General features: G+C 37.1%; 1 protein-coding gene across 1 annotated transcript in view; it reads right to left on the bottom strand.

The window, feature by feature from the left end:
- Window positions 1–4,666: 4,666 nt before the first annotated feature.
- LOC109694757 (uncharacterized) overlaps window positions 4,667–15,280 on the bottom strand; it is a 191,067-nt gene continuing 180,453 nt past the window's right edge. Inside the window, exons 47-48 of the mRNA XM_074066695.1 lie at window positions 13,736–13,857; window positions 4,667–4,938 (exon numbers count right to left, since the gene is read on the bottom strand). Of these exons, the coding sequence (XP_073922796.1) occupies window position 4,938; window positions 13,736–13,857 (123 nt within the window). The 3' untranslated portion in view covers window positions 4,667–4,937. The remainder of the gene's footprint in view (window positions 4,939–13,735; window positions 13,858–15,280) is intronic.

The raw sequence follows: 15,280 nt of genomic DNA on the forward strand, positions 1-15,280 counted from the left end.
CTGACTGCCTTCCTTCATTTTATAGAGGTCATATCATAATTCATTGGGATTTGATTTTTTTTTCTTAGCTCTTTTGGAGCTTAGTAGCAAAATCAAAGGGTATATATGAGTAATTGGTGCTGTTTTTTCCACAGCAGATAAGACCTACTGTACACATAATCCAGAAGTTAGTAATTGTACCATGGTGAACAGCACTGACTTTTGTTCTGGTAAGCTTGCCATTGGCTGCTGGGGAAAGTGACCATGGGAGGGTGAAGAAGATCATTGCCTCAAAGCTGTGTTTCAGTGCTTGTTGTGAAGCATTGCTATAATTCTAATGTTCAAAATTTGGATATGAATATTATATTCATATTGATAAAAGGCTAGTTTGAAACTTGATTTAGTTATACACGGTGGGATGCTATATAGCAACACACACAAAACAGACTTTTCCAGGAATCCAGTGGAGTGTAGACCCTGACCTTATTTGCATTTGACTGGCCTGGACATCCTTGTTCTGGCACATTCTGGGCTATGGTACTGACAATTGTCCCGCCTTAGTCTTCGCCATTTTGTGTTACGGTTAAATAAGCTGCTGCATTCATCTATCTGTTGTACTTTGAGGAACTTGGTTAGTCTTTGGCCTTTACTCTTGGCTCTGTAAATTGTTAAAATTTCTAGGTAAAATATCTAATTTTTCTAGTTTATAAATTATAAATTTATAAATTATTTTTAAATTTAAAATTTTTAAATTTTTAAATTTATCTAGATTATAAATTAATGGGAAAATTAAGCTCCTAATTTGGCACATAGATAATAATTGAATAGAGTAAAAGACTTTTATGTGTCAATAACTTTTGACGAGGACTACCTTTGACATTAATTTTGGTAGGGCTTTACCCATTCAAGTGTGAGTTTGTGGGCTTTTAAATTTTTTTTGGCAGTAGTAGAGTTTGAACTCAGGGCCTCATGCTTGCTGGGCAGGGGTCCTATCACTTGAGTAACTAAAACTTTGTGGTACTCGGAATTGAACCAGGCCCTCACACTTGCTAGGCAAGCACTCTGCTGCTTGAGCTGTGCTTCTAGCCTAAAACATTTTTTTAAAACATCAGTTTAAACAAAAATTGAATAATGCTGCTTATTTCTTGTTGTACCAGTAGGAATTAATTTTGGCTGTGAATGACATAATCTCCCCTCAAACTAACAATGATTTGAACGATGGACTACTTTATGTAAAGAAGTCTGCATTAAAGTGCAGCTAAAGGTCTAGAGTGGCAGCTTTACAACCATTTTATGTTTTCATTCTGCCCAAAATAGCTTTGACCTTGACTCTCTAAGGTGGGTGCTCGGTTTCAGCCATGTTGATTTTTCTTGCCAGCGAGAAAGGAAAAGGGAAAATGGGAGAGATCCGAATCAACTTTAAGGGATGCTAGAAGGTACTCCTGGCTACTTAGCTGCAAGGGAGGCTAAAAATGTGTTTCCTGGGGGAAGGGAGGTGTTACAACTTGGTTATTTCATTTCAAAGAAGGTGGTGGGAGCCACTGTCTAATTCGAGGGCAGAACTTGCATTATAAAAATTGTGAAAGCAGTGCTTAAATGATTGGGAGCATGTTATACATCATGACGTTTTCAATAACTTTGATGTATATCTTTTTTTTTTTTTTTTTTTTTTTTTTTAAACAGTGCCTACTCCCACTCCTGTGCCAACCAATTCTACAGGTAATTCAGGTGGATTAACTGTTCTACCATCTTTCAGGATTTTTTAAGCCTTCTTGATAAATAATTTCTTAGTAATTATATACCTAAAGGTTGTTAGTATAAAGATTAGTAAAGACTCTAGTCTTGAACCACAATAATTAGGTAAATATTTACATTTGTGACAGTGACACAAATCCAGTATTTCACATTCAGTGAATTTTAGCATATTTGCTATACTTTGTGCATTGAGCCCAAAGGAAATTATAGTTCCCATCATGTATCAGTACACCAAAATGTTTAAAGTGATTAATTTCTTTTGGTCTTTCCTGTGAGTATACATAAGTAAGAATATGTTTTATGAAGCTAGATGATAATGCTCATGTATCTTTGTATTTTCCACTTACTGTAAGATGATAGTACACATCACTCACTGTGTTTTTGGTTAGATAATTAGGCCATCTGATTCTCCATGCAGTGAACATCTTAAAGGGAATATTATTTATTATCTTTGATAAGAGTGATTGAGACAATTTCTAGGTCAGAGGGCATGATTAGTTAAGGCTCAATATTGATTGTTTTTCAGAAGAATTTATTATTTTGATTTCAACAACTGGGAAGTTTACCACCATACCCTTAAGTCTTCAGTCTACCAGTTCAGTAGGAAAAGTGGATACTTATAATTTATCAATACTAATTGCATCTAATCCCGTACAAGTTCTAGGCTAGATGTTGAGGATATAGGGACAAAAGTAAGCCAGCATTTTTCTTCCTATAGGGATAATGAAGTCAGTAAACACAGTGTGTTGGGGAATTCATAGAAAGGTGTGTGTTTTAGATGGTATAGCAGATGTGGTAACAGCTTAGGGGAGATGCTGATTGACTGCAATGACACTGATAATATATGGGAAGACCTCCCATATTCAGCAGGGTGACCAGTGCATGTGGAGATCTGAGAGTACAGTGAGGTTGTGTCTAGTACAGAGAGAGACTGTAAGCTTGGTTCTGTAAAAATTGGAATAACTTAGAATGTGGACAGTTTGCCTGTACGAGAGTCCTGGTCTTTATACTTCTACTTTTCAGTAATTTTTGCCTTAAAGCTGCCCTAAAGGCCATTCTTAGTGTATAATTCCTGGTAAAGTACAGAATATCCTTATATTGGTGGAATTTGGGAGGTGCTTATTCCTGTTGGAGCTTTTGTTTTGATTGTTTTGAAGATAATATGATAAAAGATGACTTCATTTCTGTGCTTCCTCAGCAGTTATTTGGCATTCTTTCCTGTCTTAAGGGTTAAGTGTATCATTTTGCAGTCTATTCAGTTTATGTCCCATTTTTGTTTTTCACTTGACACATAATAGTACATATTTGTAGAATACAATTTTTTTTTTTCCCAGTACTGCTAGGCAGGCATTCTATCACTTGAGCCACTTTGCCAGCCCTTTTTATTTTGGGTATTTTCAAGATAGGGTCTCCCTAACTACTTGCCTGGCATGGCTTCAAACCTCGATCCTCCTGATTTCTGCTTCCTGAGTAGCTAGGATTATAGGCATGAGCCACCGGCACCTAGCATGATATTTCAGTAAATGTATATAATGTGTAAGAATCAGATTTGGAATACTCAAAATATTTATCATAGAAATGTCATTTCCGTGTTAGTAGCAGGATACAATCTCGATCTCAGAGAATCAGAAGATGTGAGATTTATACCTTCTTGGTGCCAAACACTGGAATTGCTGGTACCAAAGAGTTACATATTTAAGAGCCTTATTGTCTAAGAAAATTCCAAAATGCCTTACATTCCATTTACACATTGCAGACAGAAGGGAATATTTGCTGCCAAGTTCTTTAGTTGTTGAATCCTTTTTTTCGGAAATAGTGGAAAAACATGTATAGCAGCTTACATTTTCCATAAAAATGGGAGCTTCATGTAATTAATCTTTGTCATCTTCCCCTCCCCTACAGTTATCCCTAGCTGCCCAGTATGGTAATCAAATCATGATATTGAAGCCTGACTAACCTAGTTGTTTCCTGGGACATGATAAGGAACACTCAGCCAGCCCCTTGCCTAGAGTGCCCTCCTAACTTTCCAAAAAAGTGAACTCAAACTTTAGCAGTACCATATTAATGAAACCTTTGTTAAATGCTCCAGCAAATTTTGAAATCAGTTGCTCTTTGGTCATTTGACTATTAAGGAAATAGCAATTTGTAAATTTATCTCTAAGGTCTTTTCTTTTGACTACTGGTATTAGTAGTTTGGAGTTCCCCTAATAGAGCAAGTGAAGAAGATAAAGACAAGCAAATCTTGATACCCACATAAGAAATACTAAGTTGTGTTGTTTCTTTCTTAACACTGTCACTTAATAGCTGTTGTTTTAGAAGCAAAATTAGAAAGAACCTGTAATTTCCTCTCCTACGTATTCTTACCCTTCTCTTATATTTTTTTGCAAACTTCATCCAGATGTATACATAGATTTTTTTACTTAAATATATATGTAGATCTTAAAATACATAGGATCTTAGGATGACTGAACATTTAAAATACATTTAAATGCTAGTGTTCTTGGGTATGTAGATCTTTTAGTGAGCCATTAACTGAACTTTGGCTTCTTTACTCATGTTGAAGTTGATAGCATTGTTTTTAAAAAAACAGAGGTTAGATAACTGGAAGGTAGAGACTTAAGGTTTTAAAATACATTTTGTTTCCATTCTAGCTAAAACCACAACTCTGCCTTCACCTTCTACAGCTTCCACAACAGTCGTCACATCAGGTAATTGACTAACAGTGACTTGGAGGTCTGCAGAGTTGCCTTTTACTATTTCTGCCATCAGGCTCCAGTTTGATTCATGAATTTAGGACTGAAACTCATCTTTTATAATTTAGGATCAATACAGTAGTAAGCTGTTTAAACAATAAGGGTAGCCCTACTAAGAGTCCTCTTCTGAGTTTTATGGTGTATAATGACATTTGACATGACATTTTAGTTCTAAAACATTTTCAGTGCAATTTAGATGTGAATTCTGATGTGTTATTACCAGTTACTTTAAGTGACTCATGGTATGCTGTATTAGGCCATGGCAATTTGAGTGAAGATAATGGTATCCATTTTATTGAGAGAAGTCTAAAAAGCCAAGATCACTACCAGATGTGCACATCATCATTTTTTTCAACCATTTCTTAAGCTGCTGTTTTGATGCTGAGGAGTCTCTTACATTTTGTGATTCCTGTGGCTTTGTGCTTGTACCCAGTTTCAGCGAAGCTGTCTTCTAAAAAAGGAATACAAAACACTTGTAATTTATTTTGGTATGGTTTGGTTTAGGTTTTTGGTGATAAGGATTGAGCCCAGGGCCTTATGCATACTAAGCAAGCATTCTGTCACTGAGCTACACCCCTAGATGGCCCATACAGCCATCAGAACCAGTTTTTGTTGGATATTTTATTGTAAAAAAATTGAACTTTGTTTTCAGTATGATGAAATGCTATTTCCCCAGACTGCAATCACAGTCTTCCTGATCTCTACTCTCAAGTAGCTAGGATTACAGGTGTGAGTCTCCAGCATCTGGTCCAAATTTTCATGGTTTTTTTGTTGTTGTTGTTGTTAATGACTTGGTAATAGTTTCTCACTATGCAAAATTAACTTACAGAGTACTATTTAAGATGCTTTTAATAAGATGCTTTTTAATTATGAGTTATTTTGCTTGTGAAATTATAAACTGCAGATACTTACGGATGCGTTGTAATTTGAATATGTGCAACTGAATTTTTATTACCTTATGTTAATATCTAGTAAAACCTAAATGTCATGAATTGAACACAAATAATATTTACTCTAGCAATTAACCAAAAACATATAGTCTAAGAAAATTATTGTGTATTTTAAAAGTTCTTGATATATTCCGAGGGTACAATTTAGACACCAGAAAATCCTTTTCTGTTTTCATGTTTGAAGCATTATAGTAACATTTAGCACTTGTTACCTCTGAACAGGATGAAGAATGAGATTGATAAATGGTTATCTTCCTCAATTAGGGATAAATTCTAGCAGGAAAGACAAGAGGAAATACTTCTAGGATTTAACACATGGCAAATAGATGCTTAGGTGGGTCTTGAAATTATGAGAGAATCATGAGATTTATTAAGGATTCCTGATCTCTTTTATCATACGACAGGTACGACAAATACCACTTTGACTCCGACCTCACAACCTGCACGGAAGTCTACCTTTGATGCAGCCAGTTTCATTGGAGGAATTGTCCTTGTCTTGGGTGTGCAGGCTGTAATTTTCTTTCTCTATAAATTCTGCAAATCTAAAGAACGAAATTACCACACTCTGTAAAGAGAGCCATTAAGTTAATGAGGACTGGCGATTCATTTGTGTAACTCATCGAAACCAAAATAATACCTTTCAAGAAGTCCCACGTGGAAGACGCTATTTCAGGATCTTTAAATTTACAAAGGATGCATATAGGATATTTTGGAGCATTGGCCTTGAAGAAAAATTAGTTAAAAACCATTTTGCTCAACAGGAATATTTAAAATATTCTGCATGAATCCTTGTGGCTGTCTTCTTTTATTTTCAATGGCTGCTGCTGTGGGATTGTTTCTTTTTTTGACATGCCAAATGTAACTTTAAGTGATGGAAAATGATGTTCTGTGCAGACAACCTCCTGACTGTTGGCAGTTTAAATTTAGTCATCTTAAAGCCTGAAAACTGCATTACTTTTATCCTAACTCACGATGTAATTTAGTGACCAGAATTGAGAAGTGTGCCGCATGAGCATCAGTCTAGGTGGATTTTTGGCTATCATTTCAAAAGTGTAATAAATTTATTAATTTAGTACTAAACTGTATCCTAAAGTAAAATTTTGTGCCTGATAAGTTATTTTTTTCTACATTAGAAATAAGATGCCACACAGGGAATTACATTCCAGATTTAACAAAATGAGTGGAAAGGATACAAACCAATAATATGTAACAGGTTATTGTTCATGCACTTGTTATCATTGAGAAAATACAGAACAGTGCCTTAAAAGACAGACTGAAAGGAAGTCCGCAACGTAAGGTAGATGTGCTTTGTTCTCTCACATAAGAAAGGTGAAGGTTGGTGTGAGGATGTAACTGTTGATGTTTTAGATACCATACTATTAATATTTAATTAAAAATGCAACTCCTTTTTCTCAGCTGAGAAACTTAAGCTAAAGAATATTATATAAAGCTGAAAGCCCTCGTGAGCCTCCCAACATTTTTCTTAGGGCAGTTAAAAATAATAGAGATAAAATTGATTTAGTTTTCTTTTTATTCATAAAAATATCCTAGTACTGTTATACCTTGAAAAGATTTCTACCAAGCTTTCCTAAAAAGTAGCGTCTTTCCTGAGACAAGAAGGAAATTCATTTACTAGCCTTTTTTTTTGGTGGTATGAGTTTGAACTCAGGGCCTTACTCTAGTGAGGTGAGCGCAATACCACTTGAACCAGGCCTCCACCCTTCTTTAAGTGAAACAATCATTTTTAAGTTTTCAGGCAGCAAATATGACCCAGGAAATTTCAGAAGACCCACAAATCTAAGGATTTTGATCAGATTAGGGTTTTCATGATTGCCCTGGATGAACACTGCTTTCTCTTTTTTGATATTTCCATAGTCTAATCATGAATACATTTGTTTCTAGAGCTTCTCAAAGTATGATTTTTTAAATTTCTTTTTTTTTTTATTAAGTTTTAGAGGGTTACTTCTCCCTTGCCTTTGACATATTGGATTCAGAGACTTTACTTGGAAATGGGCTTTTGCTTTTCAAGGTCATTTTCTGTTTTTTTTGTTTTAGTTTCTTTAGCCTTGAGTAGCTGAGTTTAGCACATGGTTTTTAATATTTTATAGTAGGAAATTACAGAGTGCTTTGGTTCATTTCATAAACTGAAATTCCTTGTACTTAGCTGATTATTAAGGTTCTTAAAGTGAAGAGTTAGTGTTTCTTTGTCACTTTCTGGTACAGTTAATGTTTGTTTTACTTGCACATTTGTACATACACCTAATGTTTTCAAGTGCCTTAATTGTTTAAAATCTCTGGCTTCAAAGGTTTTTGGGGAAAGATAGGTTTACCTCACAATTTTGTGTTTCCATTAGTAATATTCTAGGTACCTCACAAAATTTATTACGGTGCCAGGGCTGTTAGTTTTTAGTGAGTGCTATAAGATTTCATTTGAAAATATACATTTGAATATATCCATTCCTCACAAGGTGACAGATAGCTACGGTGGTGTAATTGTCATTTACTTGGATGTGAATTCCTTGCCATGCATTTGTCAACACGTAGCAGATTTTGTGAAAATGTAACCGTAATTCTGTAATTTTGAGCACTGCTCTAACATAATAGGAAGTTAGATTCCGCAAGTCTACAGATGAGCCTTTGCAACAGAACTCACAGCCTCTTTTGACACTTCTCCCCACCTTTAATTTAGTAGTGTAGTATCTTAAGCCATTAATAATTTTTGGGTTTTTTAATCCAGAAGATATATTAGAAACTTTCAGATTTTTCATCTGATTTGTTCATGCAGATGTAGTTCTATCACATACCTTGTTTTCCCTTACAGATAATTTGTTGCACAGGCAGATACTGCTGTACTTAGAGATTTCTATTTTAGTTCATAAAAACTGCAAAACCAATCTGTATCATGTACCAAAACTGATTTAAAAATAAATCTACATGTTTATTGAATTAGTCTCCTTATTGACTGAAGTGTGTTGTTGCATTTTGGTTGTGAAATTTAAAGCTATTGGATTTACCCTATCAGTCCATGGGGGTGTATTCTGTTTTTATTGCTCCTCTAAGCCAGCAGATAGTCACTGAAGTATGAATTAATGGGGCTTAGAAATGATGGAAGATGGGAGTCACATGCCAGTTGATCTTACATAAGTTAATAGAAATCAAACTCAAGTTTGCCAAGAATTTAGGCTTGTTTGTGACTGCCTGCCTTTTCAGTTTAGAGTAGTTCAATGTGCATTTTAAGTAAAAATGGGCTCCTGTTTAGAGCCATCTACTATCAAGCCACATGCTGGGACATGAAATCTGGTTCTGTTGGGCCACATGGGCAAAATAATATATTAAATCACTTGAGCTGTATTGCGGTTGTTCAGGAGTTGGTGATAGAGTGCCTGCCCAGCAAGTGTGAGGCCGTGAGTTCACATGCCAGTTAAACAAAACTAAAAACGTTAATCAGTACTCCCCTGCAAGCTAAAAGTTCGTCTAAGAAATTACGAACCTTTGCTTTTGTATTATACTTACATATGGTCGAGTTTGATAATTATAAAACTTACGCCAAGCTTAAGGACTCCCTAAAACATTGTAGAGACATTGCTATTCTGATAAGAATAGAGGCTAGAAGAGGTTTTGTAGATGATGGTAAGAGGTTCTGTATATTTAGCCCCGTAGGTAGCATTTCCTGTGCTCTTCGTTATTTCGAAAGTGGCTCTTGTGATTGGCATTTTTCTTCCTTAGAACATCCAGTAGCACGTTCAGTATTTTTACTTGGAAAGGTTTGTTACTTGTTGGTACAGCTATTGAATTCTTTTGGCTTTTTTTTTTTTTTAATAGTTTCTACATTTACTCGTGTTTTTTTTTTTATTTGTATTTTGTTTGAAATTCAAGAGCCATTCTGTTTTTACACATGATCTGTTCTTAAACTGCCTTTGTTTTTGAAAGATTTTCTTTGCAATAGAATGCAGTGCTGACATACTTGCTTTCAGTACTTGAATTTTGGTCCATTGTCTCTTCACTTGCATTATGTCTTTGTTTTGGTGAGACTGGGGTTTAAACTCAGGGCTTCAGGCTTACAAAGCAGGCTCTCTACCACTTGAGCTATACCTCCAGTCCATTTTGCTCTGGTAATTTTGGAGATGGGGGTCTCATCAAGTATTTGCCTGGGCTGGCCTTGAACCAATATCCTATGTATGGATCTCAGCCTCCTAAATAACTAGGATTACAGACATGAGCCACCAGTGTCCTGTGCATTGTTTCTTAATACTGATCTGCTATCTGTCTTTTGTTCTCTTAAATGTGTCTCTTTTTCTTTTTGACTGGATTTGAGTACAATTAATTATGTACAGGGGTGTGGGGTTTTTTGTGTGTGTGTGCTTGGGGTTCATTGAGCTGCTTGGATTAGTTTTTGTGTTTGGAAATTTTCCAGCCATTATTCACAGTTTTCTTCTTTTCCCCCTTCTGTTCATCCCTTTTCCCTATTGGGGATTTCAGTTACATAGGAGGCTGCTAGAAGTTGACCTACAGCCCATTGTGGTACCCTGTTCTTTTTAAAAATCTTTTTTTCTGTTTCATACTAGATCATTTCTATTACTGTCTTTAAGTTCAGTAATGTTTTCTTCTGGTATGTCTAATCTGTTAATGTCATGCAGTATGTTTTTTCATTTCTGATCTTATAGTTCATTTGAGATGTTTTTATCTCATGTCTATATAGTAAATTGTTCTGTAATTTTTTTTTTAGTTTTAGAATAATGTGTAATGTCCATATCTGCTAATGCTAAGTTCTGGGGTAGTTTCTGTTGATTGGTTTTTCTGCCCAGTATAGGTCATATTTTCTTTGTTGCATTCTTGGTAAATTCTGTTGGATGCCTGGTATAAATTTTGTTTTTTTGGGCACTGGATACCATGTTTCTAGAGAGATTCTTGAACATTTTTCTGAGACATAGTTAAGTTACCTGAAGACAGTTTTCATCCTTTTGGATCTCTGAAGCTTTGTGGGACAACAACAGAGCAGCATTTGTGGAACTGATTGCTCTGTAGCACTGAGCAAGTCCCTTCTGCATCTAGTGCCCCCTCCATTGTGAGCTTCAAGATAGATCCCAGCCTCCTGGGAGCGCCAACCTCATATGATCCCAGCCTGCTTGCTGAACTTTTGTCTTGGGTAATTTCCTCAGATGTTGATCTTTCCTTGCTGAATACTCAAGAAACCCCTCTGCAAACTTCTGTTGCTTCAACTCTGCCGTCTTTGGCCTCTACCATGGGAATTCTAGCTGCCTTCATCTCCCTTTTTCTTTAGTTCCCCTGCCTCTTGGGAGGGCCTCTGCTCTGCCTGGTTCCCCTGCCCTGTGTCATGACCTAGAAATTCAAGGCCAGAAGCTGAATTTTCTCTCAGTGATCACTTCATCTAATATCCAGTATACTGAAAACCACTCTTTCATGGATCTTGTCCTGTTTCTTAGTTGTTTGGGAATAGAGTCTCAGACTGGTGGAGTGGCTCAAGTAGTACAGTGTCTGCCTAACAAGTGTGAGGCTCTGAGTCCAAAACCAAGTACTGCAAAAAAACCAGAAAGACTATAGTCTCACTTCATCTTGACCTGAAGAAAAAGTTCAAAATTGGAATTTTAGTTTCAGTTTTCAATTATCGAACAACACATAAATACATGTTAACTTCTTTTGAAGTGTTACAGATAAAATGTAAGTCTGCTTTGACCATTTCCTAATCTCTTCTCCTTGCCTTCCACTTTTTAGAGGTAACCCCTCTTTAACAATTTGTATACATGTAACTATATGTACATTTAGAAAATACATGATGTGTTTTTTTTTTTTTTTTGCATTACTGGGTCTTGAACTCAGGGTCTCACGCTTGCTAGGCGAGTACTGTTACTGCTTGAGCCACTCCAGCAATTTTTTTGTGATGGATTTTTCAGAGATAGGGTCTCACGAACTATTTATCAGAACTATAGTCGTCCTGATCTCTGCTTCCTGAGTGTTAGGATTATAGGAGTGAGCCACTGGCACCCAGCCATCGTGTGGGTTTTTATTTTAGCATTCTGTAAGTTTTTTTTTTTTAATCCCAGTAAGGTGTTCAACAATTTATTGCCACAACAGATGCATGTTATTGTTTCTCTTAGTTATCCTAGGCTTGTTTTAAAATTATTTTTACCGTACATCAAAATAGAACTTTACATATCAGTGGGGTACATGTGATGCTTCAGTACATTTGTATGTTGTGGAATGTTTAAATTGGTACTACCAGGAGCAGTGGCTCATGCCTCTAATCCTAGCTACTTGAGAGGTGGAGATTGGGTGAACTGAGGGTTGAGGCCTGCCTGGGCAAAAAAGTTAGCAAGACCCCCATCTCAACAAACAGCTGTAATCCCAGCTATGTAGGACCCACAGGTAGAAAGATCTTGGTCCTAAAGCTGGCCCAGGCAAAAACATGAGATCCTGTTGAATTGGGATTTTTTTGTTTGTTGTTTTTTTTTGTGTGGTGGTGGTGGGGTTTGAGTCAGCACCTGCTTTGTAAGCAGGCACTGTACTGCTTGATCAGTGTCTCCAGCTCAAGACTCTCCGAAAAATATACTAAAGCAAAAAAGTGTGGGGACATGGTTCAAATGATAGAGTGCTTAGCTAGCAGAAGGCTCTGAGTTCAAATCCCAGTATTGTCCCCCCAGAAGATACCTAATGCAGTTAACCTGGCAGTTGAACCCCATAGGGATGATACTGTACTGCAACCTGAGGATCTGTCTCAGTTCTGTGTAGACTTGGGACTTGATAGTAGTGGATGTCAGCTTTGGAAAAGGGGAAGTCCTTGTTGAGCCCATACCTAGAATCTATCCCTGCCTCTATGGCCACATTCCTGGATTCATTGAGCAAGCAGTGGAGTAGCTGGGAAACGTAGCCATCAGATACCCTCAGAACATTGTTTTGTCAACTGGATTAATAAGACCTCTGCTGTAAGTGACTTTGTAGGCATTAACATAAGATCCAATGATCTGAGCCTATTCGAAGGGTGCAGCCAAACAAATCCCCACTTCCTATCTTCATGGGTCTGTCCCCTGGAAACACCCCATTCCTGGTACCAGTTCTATATCAGTCATCAGCCAATAAGGAGTCAATCACACATGGAAGTTTAAAGAGTTATTAGGACAGGGCATCATGGTACACAGCTATAATCCCAGCTACTGTGCAGGAGGAAGAAATAGGAGGATTGTGGTATAAGGCCAGCCAGGCCAAAGCAAGACCTTATCTCAAGAACAAGCTGGACTATAATCCCAGCTACTCAGGAGGCAGAAGTAAGAGGACCAAGGTTTGAGGCCAGCCAAGCAAAACCATGAGACCCTATCTGAAAACAAACTAAAAGGATTGGGGACTGGGAATGTGGCTCAAATGGTAGCTTGCTGGGAGTTCAATCACCAGCTGTCAAAAATTATTTTTTGGAAGAATGAAAAGATGAGAAGATGGTACTCTTAAGTGAAATAAATTTTAAAATGCTTTGGAGTTTGATTGAATGATTTTCTATCCGAGTACAGTGGTTTTTCACTTCTTAGTAAACACTGCCCAGCAGCAAGGCCCTCTCTCTTGGCTCCCCACTTGCCTGGTAACTAAAACTCGAGATGTCCTGGGTAATGAACACAAGGGAGGACTTGCAGGAATGCACGTCTTAAATGCTTAGCTTCAAAATGTGGGCCAACCCTACTTCACCTGGGACACTCAAGATGGAGTCATGTCAGTTTGAGGCAGGCTAGAAGTTGGAAAAGTTTGGGGTCCATGTAGGTTGCCCAGGGATGGTGCAGACCACCCACATCTGGCTGGGAACTACCCATGCCCCTCCCCACTTGTTCATTATTCGGTGGGAATCTCCTGGGTCTGCCCTGCCCATGGGTTAGTGTAGGTTTTAAAAGCACCTGAAAAAGCACACATTCTCTGCCGGCAGACTCCACTTGCACTCCACCATGATCCCTTTGTATCTCCCTAATTTTTAATAAACCCCATTTACACCCACATGTTCTGCTTGGATTCTTCCACACCGGAATGCAAGAACCAAGGTCTTCTGGAAACAATAGTTGCTGTTAACATTTGGTGAGCCAGCCAGGAGATAATGATGAGCTCCCAGACCCTACGCTTTACAGGGAGGGCACTTTAATTCTTTTTTCTATTTTTCCTTCTTCACTGCCAAGGGAATGGGCTGAGCTCTGAATACTATCTTCCAAGTAATGGCAAGAGACATAAGAGGTTTAATGGAGTTTAGAGTCATTTTTATTAATCTAAATGCTAGTACAAATAAAATCTGGAAAAAGAAGATTTGATTACCAATCCAACTGGAATGAGTCTCTGGATGGAGCTGTTTGGACTTGAAAAGCTGTAGCTGGAATACTTTCTGCTGCATTGGGTTGGAGCACACCATCAATCCCTTTGTTGTGTTTAATAGGTACCTGAAATATTAAGTAGGTGTTGGTGTGTCTAAAAAGACAAATAATTCTTGTTACAGCACTATAAAAAGTCCCTTATTAATGAGACTAAAAATCTTTGGTTAAATCTGGGTTAGGACTTTGGTGGGGCACCTTATACTTTTTTTTTTTTTGCCACTGTCATAAAGGGAACTGGTCAAGAATGAATTCATTAGTGAAAAGCCTTTTCCAGGTAAGGAAGAAAAGACTTCTCTGTTTGGAGCAACCTAAAAATTCCTTAATATTTTACATTTATGTTATCACAGTGCTGTTTTTATTAGAAAATAATTTGTATATATATTCCAGTCATGTGTACATTCCTCTTCCTCAGTGTTTGTCTGACTTACCCATAAGTCTTGCTTAAGCAAGACCGTAAATAAGTTTGAAGTGGTTCCAACTCTATTTATGCCTTTCCTGGTTCTCAGACTTTTTGCTTGGGGTCCCTATATCATACACAAGCTAATGGAGCCACAAGACACTTCATTATAGGGCCTGCTTACTTAGTAGAGTAATGACCAACAAATAATTAGCCTTAGGCCATTACCCTCACAAATCTCTCAAAGTGAACCTCCACTAATGCTCTTTAGTTACTTGGCTTTTTCAACCACAAGAGTTGTGATCACTAACACCCCTGAAGTACTTAGAGCTTTCAGGAGTGAAATGGGGATGGACTGAATCTTGAAAAGCCTTGTGGTCCCACACATATAAACTGAAATTTGCATCCTTTTGGAAAAGCTTATGCAGAAACAGATAAACATATATTCTATAGGTATCATATTCACAGATTCAACCATTCATGAATCATAATTTTTTGAAAAAAAATTACATCAGTACTGAACATGTATGTACTTTTTTTCTGTCATTCCCTAAACAATACAGTATATAACTATTTATTGGATATCATAAGTAATCTAGAGATAATTTAAAGTGAATGGGAGGACTGTGTAGGTTATATGCAAATGCTATGCCATTTTCTGTAAAAACTTGAACATCCCTGGATTTTGGTATCTGTGGAGATCCTGGAAACAGTTCACCATGGCTACTGACAGACAACTGGACTAGAATTTCATATCCTGGAGATTGGTGAATCAAGCAAATGGTGAACATTAACAACGTGCTCCTGACTGGGTAAGACTGCAACTGTATGTTCCCAACCTGTTTCTTCCCTTGCCTGCAATTAGAAACACTGGAAGAAACACTGGGTGCAATAACTAGACCATCGGTTGCAGAATCATGTCTTCAAACAACTTCTTAGAATGGCATCATTGTCCTTGAAGATTCTTAATTTTTTCAAGGTAAGGGAAGAATAATTACTAGATGTGTTATTGGACAAGTAAATGTCTAGAAGAGACGCTAAAAGATAATGGAGCCAAAAGTAACACTTATTAAGGTAGTATCAAGAAGACAG

Source organism: Castor canadensis, chromosome 1 (assembly GCF_047511655.1).
Source record: "Castor canadensis chromosome 1, mCasCan1.hap1v2, whole genome shotgun sequence".
In the NCBI taxonomy this organism is placed as follows: domain Eukaryota; kingdom Metazoa; phylum Chordata; class Mammalia; order Rodentia; family Castoridae; genus Castor; species Castor canadensis.